Source organism: Bombina bombina, chromosome 7 (assembly GCF_027579735.1).
Source record: "Bombina bombina isolate aBomBom1 chromosome 7, aBomBom1.pri, whole genome shotgun sequence".
In the NCBI taxonomy this organism is placed as follows: domain Eukaryota; kingdom Metazoa; phylum Chordata; class Amphibia; order Anura; family Bombinatoridae; genus Bombina; species Bombina bombina.
The window spans coordinates 497854487-497870366 of record NC_069505.1 but is presented as its reverse complement, the minus strand read 5'-3'; the positions used below and the strand labels follow the sequence as shown (position 1 = coordinate 497870366).

The window sequence follows — 15880 nt, the reverse complement described above, 5'->3', positions numbered from 1 at the left end:
ACTGAAAGTGCCTTTACATTGTCGTCTATGGGAACTGTGAGTTCCCAGTAAATATATATGTATATCCTTATATACATATATATTTATGTGTTAATATGTCTATATACACATATTAACACATAAATATATATGTATATCAGCATATTCATATATATTTAAAAATACTGCCCATTGCTGCACTGCTTATCCCCTCCGCTGCGCGATGTCATCTGTGGCAGCATCAGAACAAGGCTCCTATGGGAGTGCGCTCTTCTCAGGTTCGCATTGCAATGTACTTGTAATACCAGCGCACATTATCATGCGCTGGTATTACAAAGTGGAGCGCTAATGCGGACTAAATCCCAGATTGTCTCTTCCAAATAAAGGGAATGGTGAGTGGAGTTTTGCATTGCTACTCCCGAGCCTACCTAAAAAGTTAAATAGAAGTAATTTGGAAAGTTGTTTAAAATTGCATCCTCTATCTGAATCCCGAAGATTTTTTTTTTTTTTTTTAACTTTACTGTCCCTTTAAAATGTAAGTCATTTAGTGAGTGACATACAGATATTATATTGTTGGGTGTTTTTTAAGCAGATTCAGAATATACAATTATTATATTTATATTTCACTGCATGTGAGAAGGCTGCAAAAATGTTGAAATACACTGTATATATACTTTTGTTAGGATTTAGTAAATAAAATAGAAAATCTTCAGGTGACCATTGCTGCTACTGTGATCACTTTACTAAGTTGATTTTTTGCCGTGTGATCACTTTACTAAGTTGATTTTTTGCCGTGTGATCACTTTACTAAGTTGATTTTTTGCTGTGTGATCACTGTCACCACAGTGATTTTTTGTAGGTGTAGTTGCTAAGTTAGTTGAGATTTGAGCGGTTTGAATAACCTCCCCAATTCAGCTACACTGGCACCGCCTCTTTGTGACGTCACCACACATTTGTAGTGACATCAGCAGCACTGAATCATTAGGGGTGCTACCAACTAGGCCTCAAGTGCCCTCCGGCTTGTAGTGTGAGAGTATTGTTGAAAACGTCTTCAATTCACTGATCCCCCTTGGTGACAAACACCAGTTATCCTACCCACACAGGCCTCAATATGCATGATGACTAGGGGACATAATATTCATCAAAGCAGTTCCCCTTCACCTCAGGATTTTTCAACCCAGTAATGTGTTCAAATATGGCAGTCCATCTTACCTAGTTCTTGTCCATAATATCACTTTCATTTATCTCATTTTAATGCTATGTTTGCTTGTAACCCATCATCTTCACTTAAAGGGACATGATACCCAAATGTTGAAGCACTTGAAAGTGATGCAGCATATCTGTAAAAAGCTGACTATAAAGTATCACCTGAACATCTCTATGTAAAAAAGGAAGATATTTTACCACAAATTCCCTAAGTATTAACACCCCACTGTAAAGAGACTTTAAGCAGCCAGTCAGGATGCTTGTCCCAGGACTTGCTAGGGAGTGTGCATCTGTCATGTGCAGGCACAGTCATGTTATTTTCCTATTCAGTTTAAGCATTACTTCAGCACTGCTATAGTTTTTTTTTTCTTTCAAGTTGCAGCTGGACAGCAGCTGAAGTATACCTGTTTACACAGCACTTACTCTGGTGAGTTGAAGAAATTTTGAAGTAAAATACCTTTTTACATAGAGATGCTCATGTGATATTTTCATGTCAGCTTTTTGCAGTTATGCTGCATCACTTTCAAGTGATTTAGAATTTGAGTATTATGTCTCTTTAAAGAAGCCGATACTGACTTTATCTACCTACCTTGGGTCTTCCTAAACTCTTCTGCAAGGTACATGGCTTCTTCCTGGATTCTCTCTTCAATGCCTTTCTTTCCCATTCCAAAATTTCTTAAAGTCGTAATGGAGAATCTACGCATGGTCTTCCAACATTCACCATTGCTAAAGATGATACCTGAAGATAACATACAAGAAATAGCATTGATTTGGTTACTGGGGTGGATCTAACAGTTGGCTTGGTGTCAACTATGCAACAAACATGTAAATATGAAATTAGATAATCATTTGTTAATATTTTGCTTACAGTGTATGACCTAACTTAATTCTCATTAAAAAGAAAGGAAACAAAGAATGTGATGGAAAGGGAAGACAAGACATAAAGGACACTATCAAGATAAAAAGGAAAATGTCGAGACAAAGACGTATACACAAATATGGAACCTTTTAAATATTTCACCCTAGAAAAACATCTTGCTGGTATAAGAGATATTTGAATATTTGGATTGTTTGTTTTTGATAGAACATACAACAACCCTAATCAAAAAGGATGACCTTCCTGGAGTCATTATGACGTAAATTGATGACTCCAGACTAGTCATTAGAAGCCATCCTGAAGTATGCCCACAGGCCGAAATATTTAAATGAGATGACTCTGAAGTCATTCACTGGCTGTTCATGCTTGTGATGTAATCAACAAGGTAATCTGCTAATCATTCTGAAGTCATCACCCAGAGGTTTTTACCTTAGCTGATGACTTTACAAGCCTGATGATGTCTAATGACTTCTAAAGTAGTTTGCTGAACATGAAATGACTCCAGGATTATCTCTAAAGTTATACTGTTTGTCTTGGGAACATAAAGCAGAACCTTACATTATATTTAATTCTCTTACCGTAATCTTTAAAGAATATATCTCCCATTTCCATCATTCCTCTATCACTAAACGAATCACTGTTGTCAATCAAAGCCTCCTTAACGGCTTCATAACCGATCAGCATCACTGTACGTATATTAAATATATAAAAGGTATAAACGGATCCATAGGTCTTGCTCAGCTAGAGAGTAATACATAAAGGTAGACTATATGAAACACTGATTTGGAGGAATTATATATTGATTAAAAATACAAAAAAAATATAAGTTAGGTTAAGTTAAACTAATTATTCCACTGTCTAAAAACTGATATTTCTGTCTTTTATCTTAACTTAAATTATTTATTTTACTTGTTCTTCCTTTCTTGTTTTTGGAACTTAATAAAATGTTCACGTAAGCAAAAGAACGATAAACAAAAACAAACTACTGTCATGAAAATCATTATTTAAAGGGACATGAAACCCAAACCTGTCCTATGACCTCCCTAACAGGCCAGATTTTGAGGACATTTGAACTAGAGCAGAGGTGAAATAATCAGCTAATTAGTAAACATGGTTATTCTACCTGCTCTCCCCCAAGGTAATCCTGAAAATGTGTCCCGTTAGGGAGGCCTGAGAACAGGTTTGAAAAACAGTGAGATAGAGCATGTAATGTTTAACAACTTTCCAATTTACTTCTTTTGTCTCATTTGTTCTCTTAGTATCCTTTGTTGAAAAGCATACATAGATAGGCTCAGGAGCAGAAATGCATTACTGGGAACTAATTGCTGGTGGGCTCATCTGATTTGTTCAGCTAGTTCATAGTAGTGCACTGCTGATCCTTAAACAAAGGATACCTAAGGATTGAAGCAAAATTAGATAATAGAAGTAAACTTGAAAGTTGTTTAAAATTGCATTAATTGTATACTCTGAATCATGAAATATTTTTTTAATTTTTTTTTATATTCAGGAAGCTTTAAACACTTGAATGGTATATTAATGTATTGCAAGTTGACAGAACAATCAATACATTATACACTAGATTTTTCTCTGCATAAATGTTTTGTAGATGATCCATTTATATAGCCCATACAGGGTTGTCATTTTTTGTAAAAATGTATAGTTTTACTTATTTTTAAAGAACATTGTGCTGATTATCAGACTCCTAACCAAGCCCTAAAGTTTTAGAAGTATACTATTGTCTACCTACTCCAGCTTGCTCCTGTTTGTGTAAAGGGTCTTTTTTTGTTTTCCAGCCCATTTCAGTGGGTATCCCAGCCTAACCTTTTCAACAGTGCTAAATTGGGAGCTTCTAAATACATTTTTAAAAGGTTTTATACTGGATTTTTAGATCAGCATCTGTGCATATTATTCTTTGTAGTAGTGTCTATTACATGCAGTTATATGCAAATTGGTGTATACTGTCCCTTTAAGGACACAAGGTTGCATATATTAGATGTGTGACAACTGTGCATAAGTGATCAAGGGAAGAATTACCTGTTTGTCAGTCTCTATTGATCTAAACTTTTAGTCCCTTACCTTCATAACGGACTGGGGAAATTCTCCAAAGTTAACGTGAAGAAAGTTTCCCAAGAGCGGCAAGGGGGCAGGTCCAGGGGGCAGGTTTTGTATTCTTGTCTTTCGCCACCATGAGACCAGATATAGGATGAAGGTGACGGCAGTGACCAACAGAAGTGTCCCAAACACTCCAAGACCCATTGTGACAGTGACAATCCAACAAACTCACTCTCGCAAATGATTGTTTGGCTGTCACTTTTTCTTCAGACTTTTTTTCCAGTTTAAAACCCCATTTAATAAGATGACGCAAAGCAGAACTCCAGAGCCAAGAATTAAGCTGCAATGAATATACAGTAATTATTTATTATACATAATATTTTTCACATTTATATGTAGAAATGACAAGGGGGGGATTACAGGGCTATTCAAATACCAGAAAGAAAGAAAGAAAGAAATGCTAAAGTGTGACACTAGAAAATATTTTTTTATTATGTTGGAAAGATAAAAATATACGCACTTTCAAGATACTTTAAAACACAATGTAAAAAACACTTGAATAACAATTACACATAATTAAAACCCCACTTAAAGGTAGGAGTAGAAAGTTCTCTAAAGCTTCTGGGTACTTAATGCAGAAGGTATGCTCCAGATTAGACATGTGCACATCATAAAAAATTGTTTCGGTTTGTTTTGGACCAATTCGGATTTTTTCGAATTTCGGTTCGAATTCGGATACATTCTAATGGATTTGAATGCATTCAGATGTATTTGTTTCGGATTGATTTGTAAATTCGGAAGTTCAGAATTTGTTATGTTGATTCAGATGGTTCCAAGTTACACAAACGGAATTATTTTACTGTTCTATCTCACTAATTCTCACTAAATTAAATTTTTATACTGAATTGGGATTAGTCCATGGCCATTCGAATGCATTCGAATACATCCAAACTAATTCAGATTTATTAGTTACAAATGCATTCAGATTAGTTTAGTTGCTAGGGTAATTTGGAAATTCGAATCGATTCGAATCTCCGAATTTTGTGAATTTGTCCGAATTTAGATTCGGAACGAAATGAATCGCACATGTCTACTCCAGATTACAAGAGACATCCTATAAATTGCAGCACATAGTTCTTATATCTACTCTCTGAGCCCTTAATGCAGCCAGCCTGCCCAAAAATAGAGATTCTGCAAGCCTATGTTATGTGAAGGGGAGCAAGCAACCATCCACTTTCAGCAACTGATAAATTTACCGCACTTCCCTTGAGGGGCACATTATTTGTTTCTGTGCTGTATAGGAATGCTCTGTGCCACACCAGGCAGGGCCAAAAGCTTCCTTCTTATTGCTGCAGAAGATTAATTTCCACTTGGGAAAGCCTCTTCATAATGCGGACTGGTTGACGGTAGCCAGGTTAAGTTCCACATCTCTCACACGGAGTGTCACACTACCAATTACCTACCAGGGCAGTAGGTTGAACGTGCTAGGATGATGACGCATTTCACCACTCCTACACACGGCTGGCTTGGGACTTCGTCTGGCATATATATGTCAAAGCTTTTGCCAAAGCTAGATACGAAACGCACGTCAGCTGTTTCTGGTTCAATCTTTTCTCTGGGCTTAGGCTATATCATTGTATTTGTAATGTGGTAAATTTGGTATTGATTTTGATTGTTGGTTAAGAGACTAGTACGGAAACACCCAGCTTTTTTAAATAATTGAGAGCCCATCGGGAAATCTCCTGGTAGGCCAATCCGGCCCTTACTACGTGTCCTATTAGTGCAGCCGGGGCTCTGTGAAGAAGAGGACGGTTTAGCGCTTTTCTCCACGGCACTAAAGATAATTATAAAACTGCAAGTGAACTTTTTCACCTGTAGCTTTGGAACATTTACATTTGTTCAACGTAAGCAAATATAAACGTTCTAAGAATGTTCAGTATTCATTTAATTTAAAATGAAACGAATACTGAATAGTGCAGCCAAAGAATATTCTGGGAATCTAATTTCCCCGAATATTTGTTCCAGAACATTTTGCCAAACCTAATTTTTCATGGCTGCACATGTCTAGTTAGAAGGTAATATACCTCACTGTTGGAGATGAGGCTTCCCTACCAGTGGGGCGGAATGTTAAATGTAGCACTGACATGTGCAGAAAGGGTTACCGAAAGTCCTATGCAGATACCTGAAATACGCATTACATAACCTAAAGCATTGTTAGATCTGTAAGGTGATTGTCATTATGAACGAAACTGACAAACAAGATGGACACTTTTCACCATTGAAGCTTATAAATCAGTTGTTTGGATTAAAATTTATAAGACAATTGAAAAAATGTTAAGTTTGTTTATTTATAATTACAGTTTTGAAAACTATAGGCATATTTATAAATGTAATAGTTATTCCTTTGACATGGCTATACACGCTGTTTTTTTAGGGGTCTCATATACATTATTATACTTTAAATTATTCCATCTATTGTTCCATAACTAATTAATTTATTTTCAACAAATTGAGAGTTTAAATAAACCAAGTGGTTGAGGGTGACAGAAAGCATCTATTTAACACATGAGAGATGCATTGATGTATTGGATATATAAATTGGACACATCATCTCCTAAAGGTCTTAATCGGGATTTTGATTGGACAATATATATATATTTAAATCTTTCTTTTCAATTTCTTGTTTCTTTTTGTTTATCAATGTTATGTTTTGATTAATCTAATGTTAACATTTTTTACATACACAAAGTTATATAAATGTTAGAATCTTGATTTAAATTAAACTTCCTATGAGTAAAATTAAATGTATTAGTTGGATGTAATGATAAAAAATTGTCTACAAGATGGAGTGAATGAACTGCAGGAAGGAAGTGAGATTTGGCACTTTAAAAGGGACATTAAACACTTTGAGGTGGTAATATAAAAACTATTCAATATACTTTTATTATTTATTTTGTCCCCTTTTCTTGTAATTTCATATTTGACATTGTGAGATTGTGAGCTTTTCAGTTCCTGTTAGAAATGGAAGTGCATAACACTGTTATATTCCACACAGTCATTGGCCACACACTCTAGTGACCTGTTTATAACTGTCCCTAATTGGCCACAGCAGAGAAGGTAACCTAAGTTACAACATGGCAGCTCCCATTGTTTAATAGAATCTAACACCTAGATTACGAGTTTCACGTTAGAGGCTATGCGGTGCTAACGAGCAGTTTATGCTCACCGCTCACTTACAGACAGCGCTGGTATTACGGGTTTTTACAAACCTGGCGTTAACAGACAAAAAGTGAGCGTTGAGCAAAATTTTGCTCCAGACCTCACTCCAATACCAGCGTTGCTTATGTTAGTGGTGAGCTGGTTGTGCGTGCTCGTACACAATTTTCCCATAGGAATCAACGAGGAGAGCCGGCTGAAAAAAAGTCTAACACCTGCCAAAAAGCAGCGTTTAGCTCCTAACGCAGCCCCATTGATTCCTATGAGGAAATAAAATTTATGTTTACACCTAACACCCTAACATGAACCCCAAGTCTAAACACCCCTAATCTTACACTTTTTAACCCCTAATCTGCTGCCCCAACATCGCCGACATTTATTAACCTCTAAACCTAAGTATAACCCTAACCCCCCCAACTTAAATATAATTTAAATAAATCTAAATAAAATCTGTATCAGTAACTAAATTATTACTATTTCAAACTAAATACTTACCTGTAAAATAAACCCAAAGCTAGCTACAATATAACTAATAGTTACATTGTAGCTATCTTAGGGTTATTTTTTTATTTTACAGGCAAGTTTGTATTTATTTTAACTAGGTAGAATAGTTACTAAATAGTTATTAACTATTTAATAAACTACCTAGCTAAAATAAAGACAAATTGACCTGTAAAATAAAACCTAACCTAAGTTACACTAACACCTAACACTACACTATAATTAAATTAATTCCCTAAATTAAATATAATTAAATACAATTAAATAACATTAGCTAAAGTACAAAAAAAAAACCAACAACACTAAACACTAAATTGCAGAAAATAAACAATTTACAAAAATTTTTAAACTAATTACACCTAATCTTATCCCCCTAACAAAATAAAAAAATCCCCAAAAATAAAAAGCCCTACGCTACATTAAATTACAAATAGCCCTTAAAAGGGCCTTTTGCGGGGCATTGCCCCAAAGTAATCAGCTCTTTTACCTGTAAAAAAATTCTATCAGCCAATCGGAATTAAGGTAGAAAAAATCCTATTGGCTGATGCAATCAGCCAATAGGATTGAAGTTAAATCCTATTGGCTGATCCAATCAGCCAATAGGATTGAGCTGGCATTCTATTGGCTGTTTCAATCAGCCAATAGAATGCCAGCTCAATCCTATTGGCTGATTGGATCAGCCAATAGGATTGAAGTTCAATCCTATTGGCTGATTACATCAGCCAATAGGATTTTTTCTACCTTAATTCCGATTGGCCAATAGAATTTTTTCTACCTTAATTCCGATTGGCTGATAGAATTCTATCAGCCAATTGGAATCTAAGGGACACCATCTTGGATGACGTCACTTAAAGGTACCTTCATTCTGTGTTAGTCATCAGATGAAGAGGAAGCTCCGCGTCGGATGTCTTGAAGATGGACCCGCTCCGCGCCAGATGGATGAAGATAGAAGCTGCCGTCTGGATGAAGACTTCTGCCCGTCTGGAGCACCACTTTGCCCCACTTGGATGAAGACTTCTCCCAGCTTCGTTGGGGACTTCGGCCCGGTTGGATGAAGACTTCTCCCAGTAAGGTGATCTTCAAGGGGTTAGTGTTAGTTTTTTTTAAGGGGGTATTGGGTGGGTTTTAGAGTAGGGTTGGTTGTGTGGGTGGTGGGTTTTAATGTTGGGGGGGGATTTTTAATTTTTTTTACAGGTAAAAGAGCTGATTACTTTGGGGCAATGCCCCGCAAAATTTGTAATTTAGTGTAGGGTAGGGTTTCTTTTAATTTTGGGGGGGCTTTTTTATTTTGTTGTTATGGGGATTAGATAAGTTGTAATTAGTTTAAAAATCTTGTAATTTGTTTATTATTTTTTGTAATTTAGTGTGTTTTTTTGTACTTTAGCTAATTTTATATAATTGTATTTAATTGTATTTCATTTAGAGAATTAATTTAATTATAGTGTAGTGTTAGGTGTTAGTGTAACTTTGGTTAGGTTTTATTTTACAGGTCAGTTTGTCTTTATTTTAGCTAGGTAGTTAAAATTGTTGTGGGGGGACCTCGGTTTAGGGGTACATAGGTAGTTTATGGGTGTTAGTGTACTTTAGAGCACTGTAGTTAAGAGCTTTATAAACCGGCGTTAGCCCATAAAGCTCTTAACTACTGACTTTTTTTTGCGGCTGGAGTCTTGTCGGTAGAGGATCTACCGCTCACTTCAGCCAAGTCTCTAAATACCGGCGTTAGGAAGATCCCATTGAAACGATAGGATATGCAATTGGCGTAAGGGGATCTGCGGTATGGAAAAGTCGTGGCTTGAAAGTGAGCGTTAGACCCTTTCCTGCCTGACTCTAAATACCAGTGGGCGGCCAAAAGCAGCGTTAGGACCCCTTAACGCTGCTTTTGACTGCTAACGCAGAACTCTAAATCTAGGCGTATGTTTGTATGTTATTTTAGATGACATAACTAAGGGCCAATAGCTGGCCTGAAACGCTGTGCTTTTAACCCATTATGTTGTGACAATAAGAGTCTTCATCATAACACCAGAGGCTGGATTCTATAAATTTATTGATTAAAATCAATATTAATATAACTGTTGATTTTACTTAAAACATTGTAAACAAAAAACATACCAGAGATATGAAGAATTCCAGTGGGAATCGAATTTATAGCTAGATTAGGAACGGCATTCTAACTGTTGCGCGCAAGCGATAAGGGGTTTATCGTGGCTCTTTGCGTGCGTCGGAAGTAGCGTGTGTATTACAAGTTAAACGTAAACGTGTTTGCTCGAGTGCAACTTAATTAAACTCTCGTCTGGATAGCGCAACTTCAGAGCACTGGTTAACTGTTTTGCAAAACAAAAAAAAGTGTCACAAAACACATAAAAATTACTTGTAAAAGTACAGTTACACTCATGATAACACTCTTTCTTTTACCTGGAAGGTGCCCTGCCAATCCTCTGGCATCCACCCCAAGTAAACCTTGGGGAATAAGGTTTACAAGGGGGGGCTTTGCCCCCTTGAACCCCCCACCCCCCCAAGCGGAGACAAAAAAGATAGTGAAGATGGGGGAATTACAGTGCATTGTATATATATTTGATGCAGTGACTTGATCACTCTGAGGGGATGTATGATCATACGTTGGGCTTTGCCCACAGCCACTAGGGTAATGTCCATTTTACCTGGGTAATTCTAGGATTACCCAATATCTGCCTTTACCCATAACATATACAGTGGGACCTCGGTTTACGAATTTAATGCGTTCTCCGGGACGTTTCGTATTGCGAAAAATTCGTAAACCGAAACACGGTTTCCCATAGGAATGCATTGAAAACCAATTAATGCGTTCCGGAGGTGAGAAAAAAGGCTCCAAAACCTGCTGCAAAAGGCTCCAAAAGGCTCCAAATGGCTCCAAAAGGCTCCACAACTTGCTGCAAATGGCTCCAAAAGGCTCAGCAACTTGCTGCAAATGGCTCCAAAACCGGGACACTTGTTTCGTATTGCGAAAAAAAGTCGTAAACCGAAACACGGTTTCCCATAGGAATGCATTGAAAACCAATTAATTTGTTCGTATTGCGAAAAAATTCGTAAACCGAGGCATTTTTTTCCCAGAATTTTCATTCGTAAACCGAAATTTCGTTTACCGAGTCGTTCGTTAACCGAGGTCCCACTGTATATGTTTATATGTGTGTACATATGTATTTGTGTTTTACTTTATATATTTTTACTGTACATATTTCACATTTCAATGTTCTTCACTTACCAGAAAGTGTCCTTTTTATTCTTAAATATATATACATAATACTGACTTGTTCAGAAAGACATAATTAATAATAACTATTTTACGCTGGTTATGTTTGTTTACAGAAGTAATACCCATAAAGACTGCAGATATTTTGTTAAATTTACTTTGTTTTTGTTATTCTTTGTTGAAGAGATATCTGGATAGGTTGCATGGAAGTGTCTGGAAAACTACGTGACAGGAAATAGTGCTGCCATCTAATGCTCTTGCTAATGTATACAATATCTTTTGTATCTTTTTTATTTTATTTATTTTTAAAAAAATCATAGCTAATTCCTGTGCTTAATGTTTAACTATATTAAAACAACTGTAGTACTGAGGGATATAATTGAACACGGACAATAATAATTCCCTATTAAGTGACGTGCACTCCTCCCAACCTATTACTTCCATTGGCACAGACCTCTATGCCAAAGAGCAGTGATAGGTTAGAGAGGAGAGTCATCCTCCATTTTTTTTCATTGAATCCTTTTCAGGCATGCAATGTCTATGAGACCCACAGAAGGTCAAAATGATCATCTGGAGTTGCCATTCCCCTTGTACAGAAGAGAATTGACTTATTTTGGGGCTGGACTGACCTTGTTAGGAGGAATCAGGCTGATTTACTTCAGGAAAGCTGTGAAAAAGCACAATTGGACTTAAAGAAGCAACTCACAGGTGGTACACACACACATGTATACTGAACTCACCCTGTGCACACACATGTATACTGAACTTACCCTGTGCACACATGTATACTGAACTCACCCTGTGCACACACATGTATACTGAACTAATCATGTGCACACACACACATGTATACTGAACTCACCCTGTACACAAACATGTATACTGAACTCATCCTGTACACACACATGTATACTGAACTCATCCTGTGCACACACATGTATACTGAACTTACCCTGTGCACACACATGTATACTGAACTCATCCTGTGCACACACACATGTATACTGAACTCACCCTGTACACACACAGGTATACTGATCTCACCCTGTACACACACATGTATACTGAACTCACCCTGTGCGCACACATGTATACTGAACTCACCCTGTGCACACACATGTATACTGAACTCACCCTGTACACACACACATGTATAATGAACTCACCCTGTACACACACATGTATACTGGACTCACCCTGTACGCACACACACACACACACACATGTATACTGAACTCCCCCTGTAAACCCGGGGTGGGCAATTATCGGCCCTCGGATATTATGGACTACATCTCCCATAATGCTTTTTCAGCGATAATGCTGGGAAAGCATCATGGGAGATGTAGTCCATAACATCTGGAGGGCCGATAATTGCCCATCCCTGCTGTGCACACAAATGTATACTGAACTCACCCTGTACACACATGTATACTGAACTCACCCTGTACACACATGTATACTGAACTCACCCTATACACACAAATGTATACTGAACTCACCCTATACACAAAAATGTATACTGAACTCACCCTGTACACACAAATGTATACTGAACTCACCCTGTACACACAAATGTATACTGAACTCACCCTGTACACACACACACACGTATACTGAACTCACCCTGTACACACAAATGTATACTGAACTCACCCTGTACACACACACGTATACTGAGCTCACCCTGTACACACGGATGTATACTGAACTCCCCCTGTACACACAAATGTATACTGAACTCACCCTGTACACACACACACATGTATACTGAACTCACCCTGTACACACACGTATACTGAGCTCACCCTGTACACACGGATGTATACTGAACTCACCCTGTACACACACACACGTATACTGAACTCACCCTGTGCACACACACACGTATACTGAACTCACCCTGTGCACACACATGTATACTGAACTCACGCTGTGCACACACATGTATACTGAACTCATCCTGTGCACACACATGTTTACTGAACTCATCCTGTGCACACATGTATACTGAACTTACCCTGTGCACACACATGTATACTGAACTTACCCTGTGCACACACATGTATACTGAACTCACCCTGTACACACACACACACACATGTATACTGAACTCACCCTGTACACAAACATGTATACTGAACTCCCCCTGTACACACACATGTATACTGAACTCACCCTGTACACACACATGTATACTGAACTCCCCCTGTACACACACACATGTATACTGAACTCACCCTGTAAACCAGGGGAGGGCAATTATCGGCCCTCTGATATTATGGACTACATCTCCCATAATGCTTTTTCAGTGATAATGCTGACAAAGCATCATGGGAGATGTCGTCCATAACATCTGGAGGGCCGATAATTGCCCATCCCTGCTGTGCACACACATGTATACTGAACTCACCCTGTGCACACACATGTATTCTGAACTCACCCTGTACACACACATGTATACTGAACTCATCCTGTGCACACACATGTATACTGAACTCACCCTGTACACACACACATGTATACTGAACTCACCCTGTACACACACATGTATACTGAACTCATCCTGTACACACACATGTATACTGAACCTACCCTGTACACACATGTATACTGAACCTACCCTGTACACACACATGTATACTGAACTCACCCTGTACACACACATGTATACTGAACCTACCCTGTGCACACACATGTATACTGAACTCACCCTGTACACACACATGTATACTGAACTCACCCTGTACACACACATGTATACTGAACTCACCCTGTACACACACACATGTATACTGAACTCATCCTGTACACACACATGTATACTGAACCTACCCTGTACACACATGTATACTGAACCTACCCTGTGCACACACATGTATACTAAACTCACCCTGTACACACACATGTATACTGAACTCACCCTGTACACACACATGTATACTGAACTCACCCTGTACACACACACATGTATACTGAACTCACCCTGTACACACACACATGTATACTGAACTCACCCTGTGCACACACATGTATACTGAACTCACACTTACACACAATATTGTGTACCTTGCACTCATCCTGTGCATGCACACACATTGGGGTCAATTTATCAACCCCTTCGTCAGGCTTCATCTGCCTACAACTGCAGGTTTTCACAAGAGAACCTGCACTTCGTATTTAACAAACAGCGGTTATCAGACCGCTGCTTCCCTACCCTTTCGCCGCTTCTTAGGTGACAAATTTCAATCTTCTCGGTCTCGTCCGACTGGGGAGATTGACAGCTCCTGCCCGCGTGTGATTGGCTGTGTGCGGAGTTGCACACAAGTGCAAAGTAGCGCTTGTGTGCAATGCTGAATTCCAGTAGCGGAATTCAGCCCACCAGAGGTGAGCTGCGGCGGACAGGGGCGGGTATGTGCGCCCCTGTCTGCCTCAGCTTGATAAATCGACCCCATTGTACACATGCACACAACCACCACTCACTCATGTACACACACACATCAGAAATATACATTGTACTCACCCTCTATTCATAAACATATATACACAGATTGCACTTAGCTTGTACAAATACACACATACACAAAAATTTCACTTTTACCCTGTATACACTACATACAGCATTCACTCCTGTTCCAATGTCTGTCCCAATACAGCCCGATCTCACATACCGACTTCTAAACATTAAACTCAATTAAACTTGCATTTTATTGCTTAATACTTTGTACTACAGTTCTGTTATTAGGAATGCTGGAAAGAATACAAAACTTTCCTATCTTGAAATATCTAGGCCACTACGCAGTTGTCTCAATTTAGTCTCAAAGATACAGAAAGCTTTCTTAACTTTAGACCAGTGTTTACAATTGAATTTTCATGGGGGAAGGGGACCCCTTGCTGTGTTTGAAAAGTAAAAAAAGTGACACTCCCGCAAAGAAACTAATTGCTAGTCTGCCAATAATATATTAAAAGTGTTCAAATTCTATGTATCAGCAGGCATGCAGATATCCATAATGTAAACTTCACCCCTCCATAACAAATACACCCTACCTTGTTTCAGCAGATTCTCTGTTGAATCCTGACACGCCTTATGCAGAAGAAATCTGTGAGGGGGTGGGGTAAAAGGGAGGGCAGCAATGATAATGGCCAATCAGAGCTGTTATATTCATTCTGGCCACTCCTCAAAAATGAAAGGGTTTATTGTAATCTTATTCTGATTCAGTAGAAAAATACTGTACTGCAAATGCAGCTGTATCAGTGATAACAAATTTGCATTGGAAATTAAACTTAGTTGCAGTCATTATTTATCATTTGAAGTATTTCATTTTAATGCACTCAAAGAAGTTTATTTGTTGCATCTAAAAAGGAACATTTTAAAAACTATAACTATTTTTCATTTAATTATTTATTTAGTAAATCAGATGTTCCTTTAATGGAAAATCATAAAAAGGTTTATATGCTTGTGTGCTGTGTCCACAGATAATGTAATGAATGATCAGCCCTTAAAGGGACACTAAACACAGTGGGCTAGATTACAAGTGGTGCGCTAACTGTTGCGCATGAATGAAAGGGGGTTTATCGTGGCTCTGCGCTCATCGATTTGAAGTAGCATGGTATTACAAGTTGAAAGTAAATGGGTTCACTCAAGCGCAATTTAATTTAACACGTGTCGGGTAAGTGCTACTTAAAAGCTCTGGTTAACTGTTAGACTTGAATAAAAAGTTGCACAAAACACATCAAAAATAAATCTTAATGTACATTTACAGTCATAATAACACTGTCTAATAAAAATTATTTAAAAAAATTTGCATCAAAAATGTTATAAGGGC

At 37.9% G+C, this 15880-nt stretch overlaps 1 protein-coding gene across 1 annotated transcript in view; it reads right to left on the bottom strand.

The window, feature by feature from the left end:
* Positions 1-15139, bottom strand: part of LOC128666861 (cytochrome P450 2A4) — a 43842-nt gene extending 28703 nt beyond the window's left edge. Inside the window, exons 1-4 of the mRNA XM_053721662.1 lie at positions 15102-15139; positions 4139-4454; positions 2641-2803; positions 1775-1924 (exon numbers count right to left, since the gene is read on the bottom strand). Coding sequence (XP_053577637.1) covers positions 1775-1924; positions 2641-2803; positions 4139-4318 — 493 coding nt within the window. The 5' untranslated portion in view covers positions 4319-4454; positions 15102-15139. The remainder of the gene's footprint in view (positions 1-1774; positions 1925-2640; positions 2804-4138; positions 4455-15101) is intronic.
* Between the last annotated feature and the right edge of the window lie 741 nt (positions 15140-15880).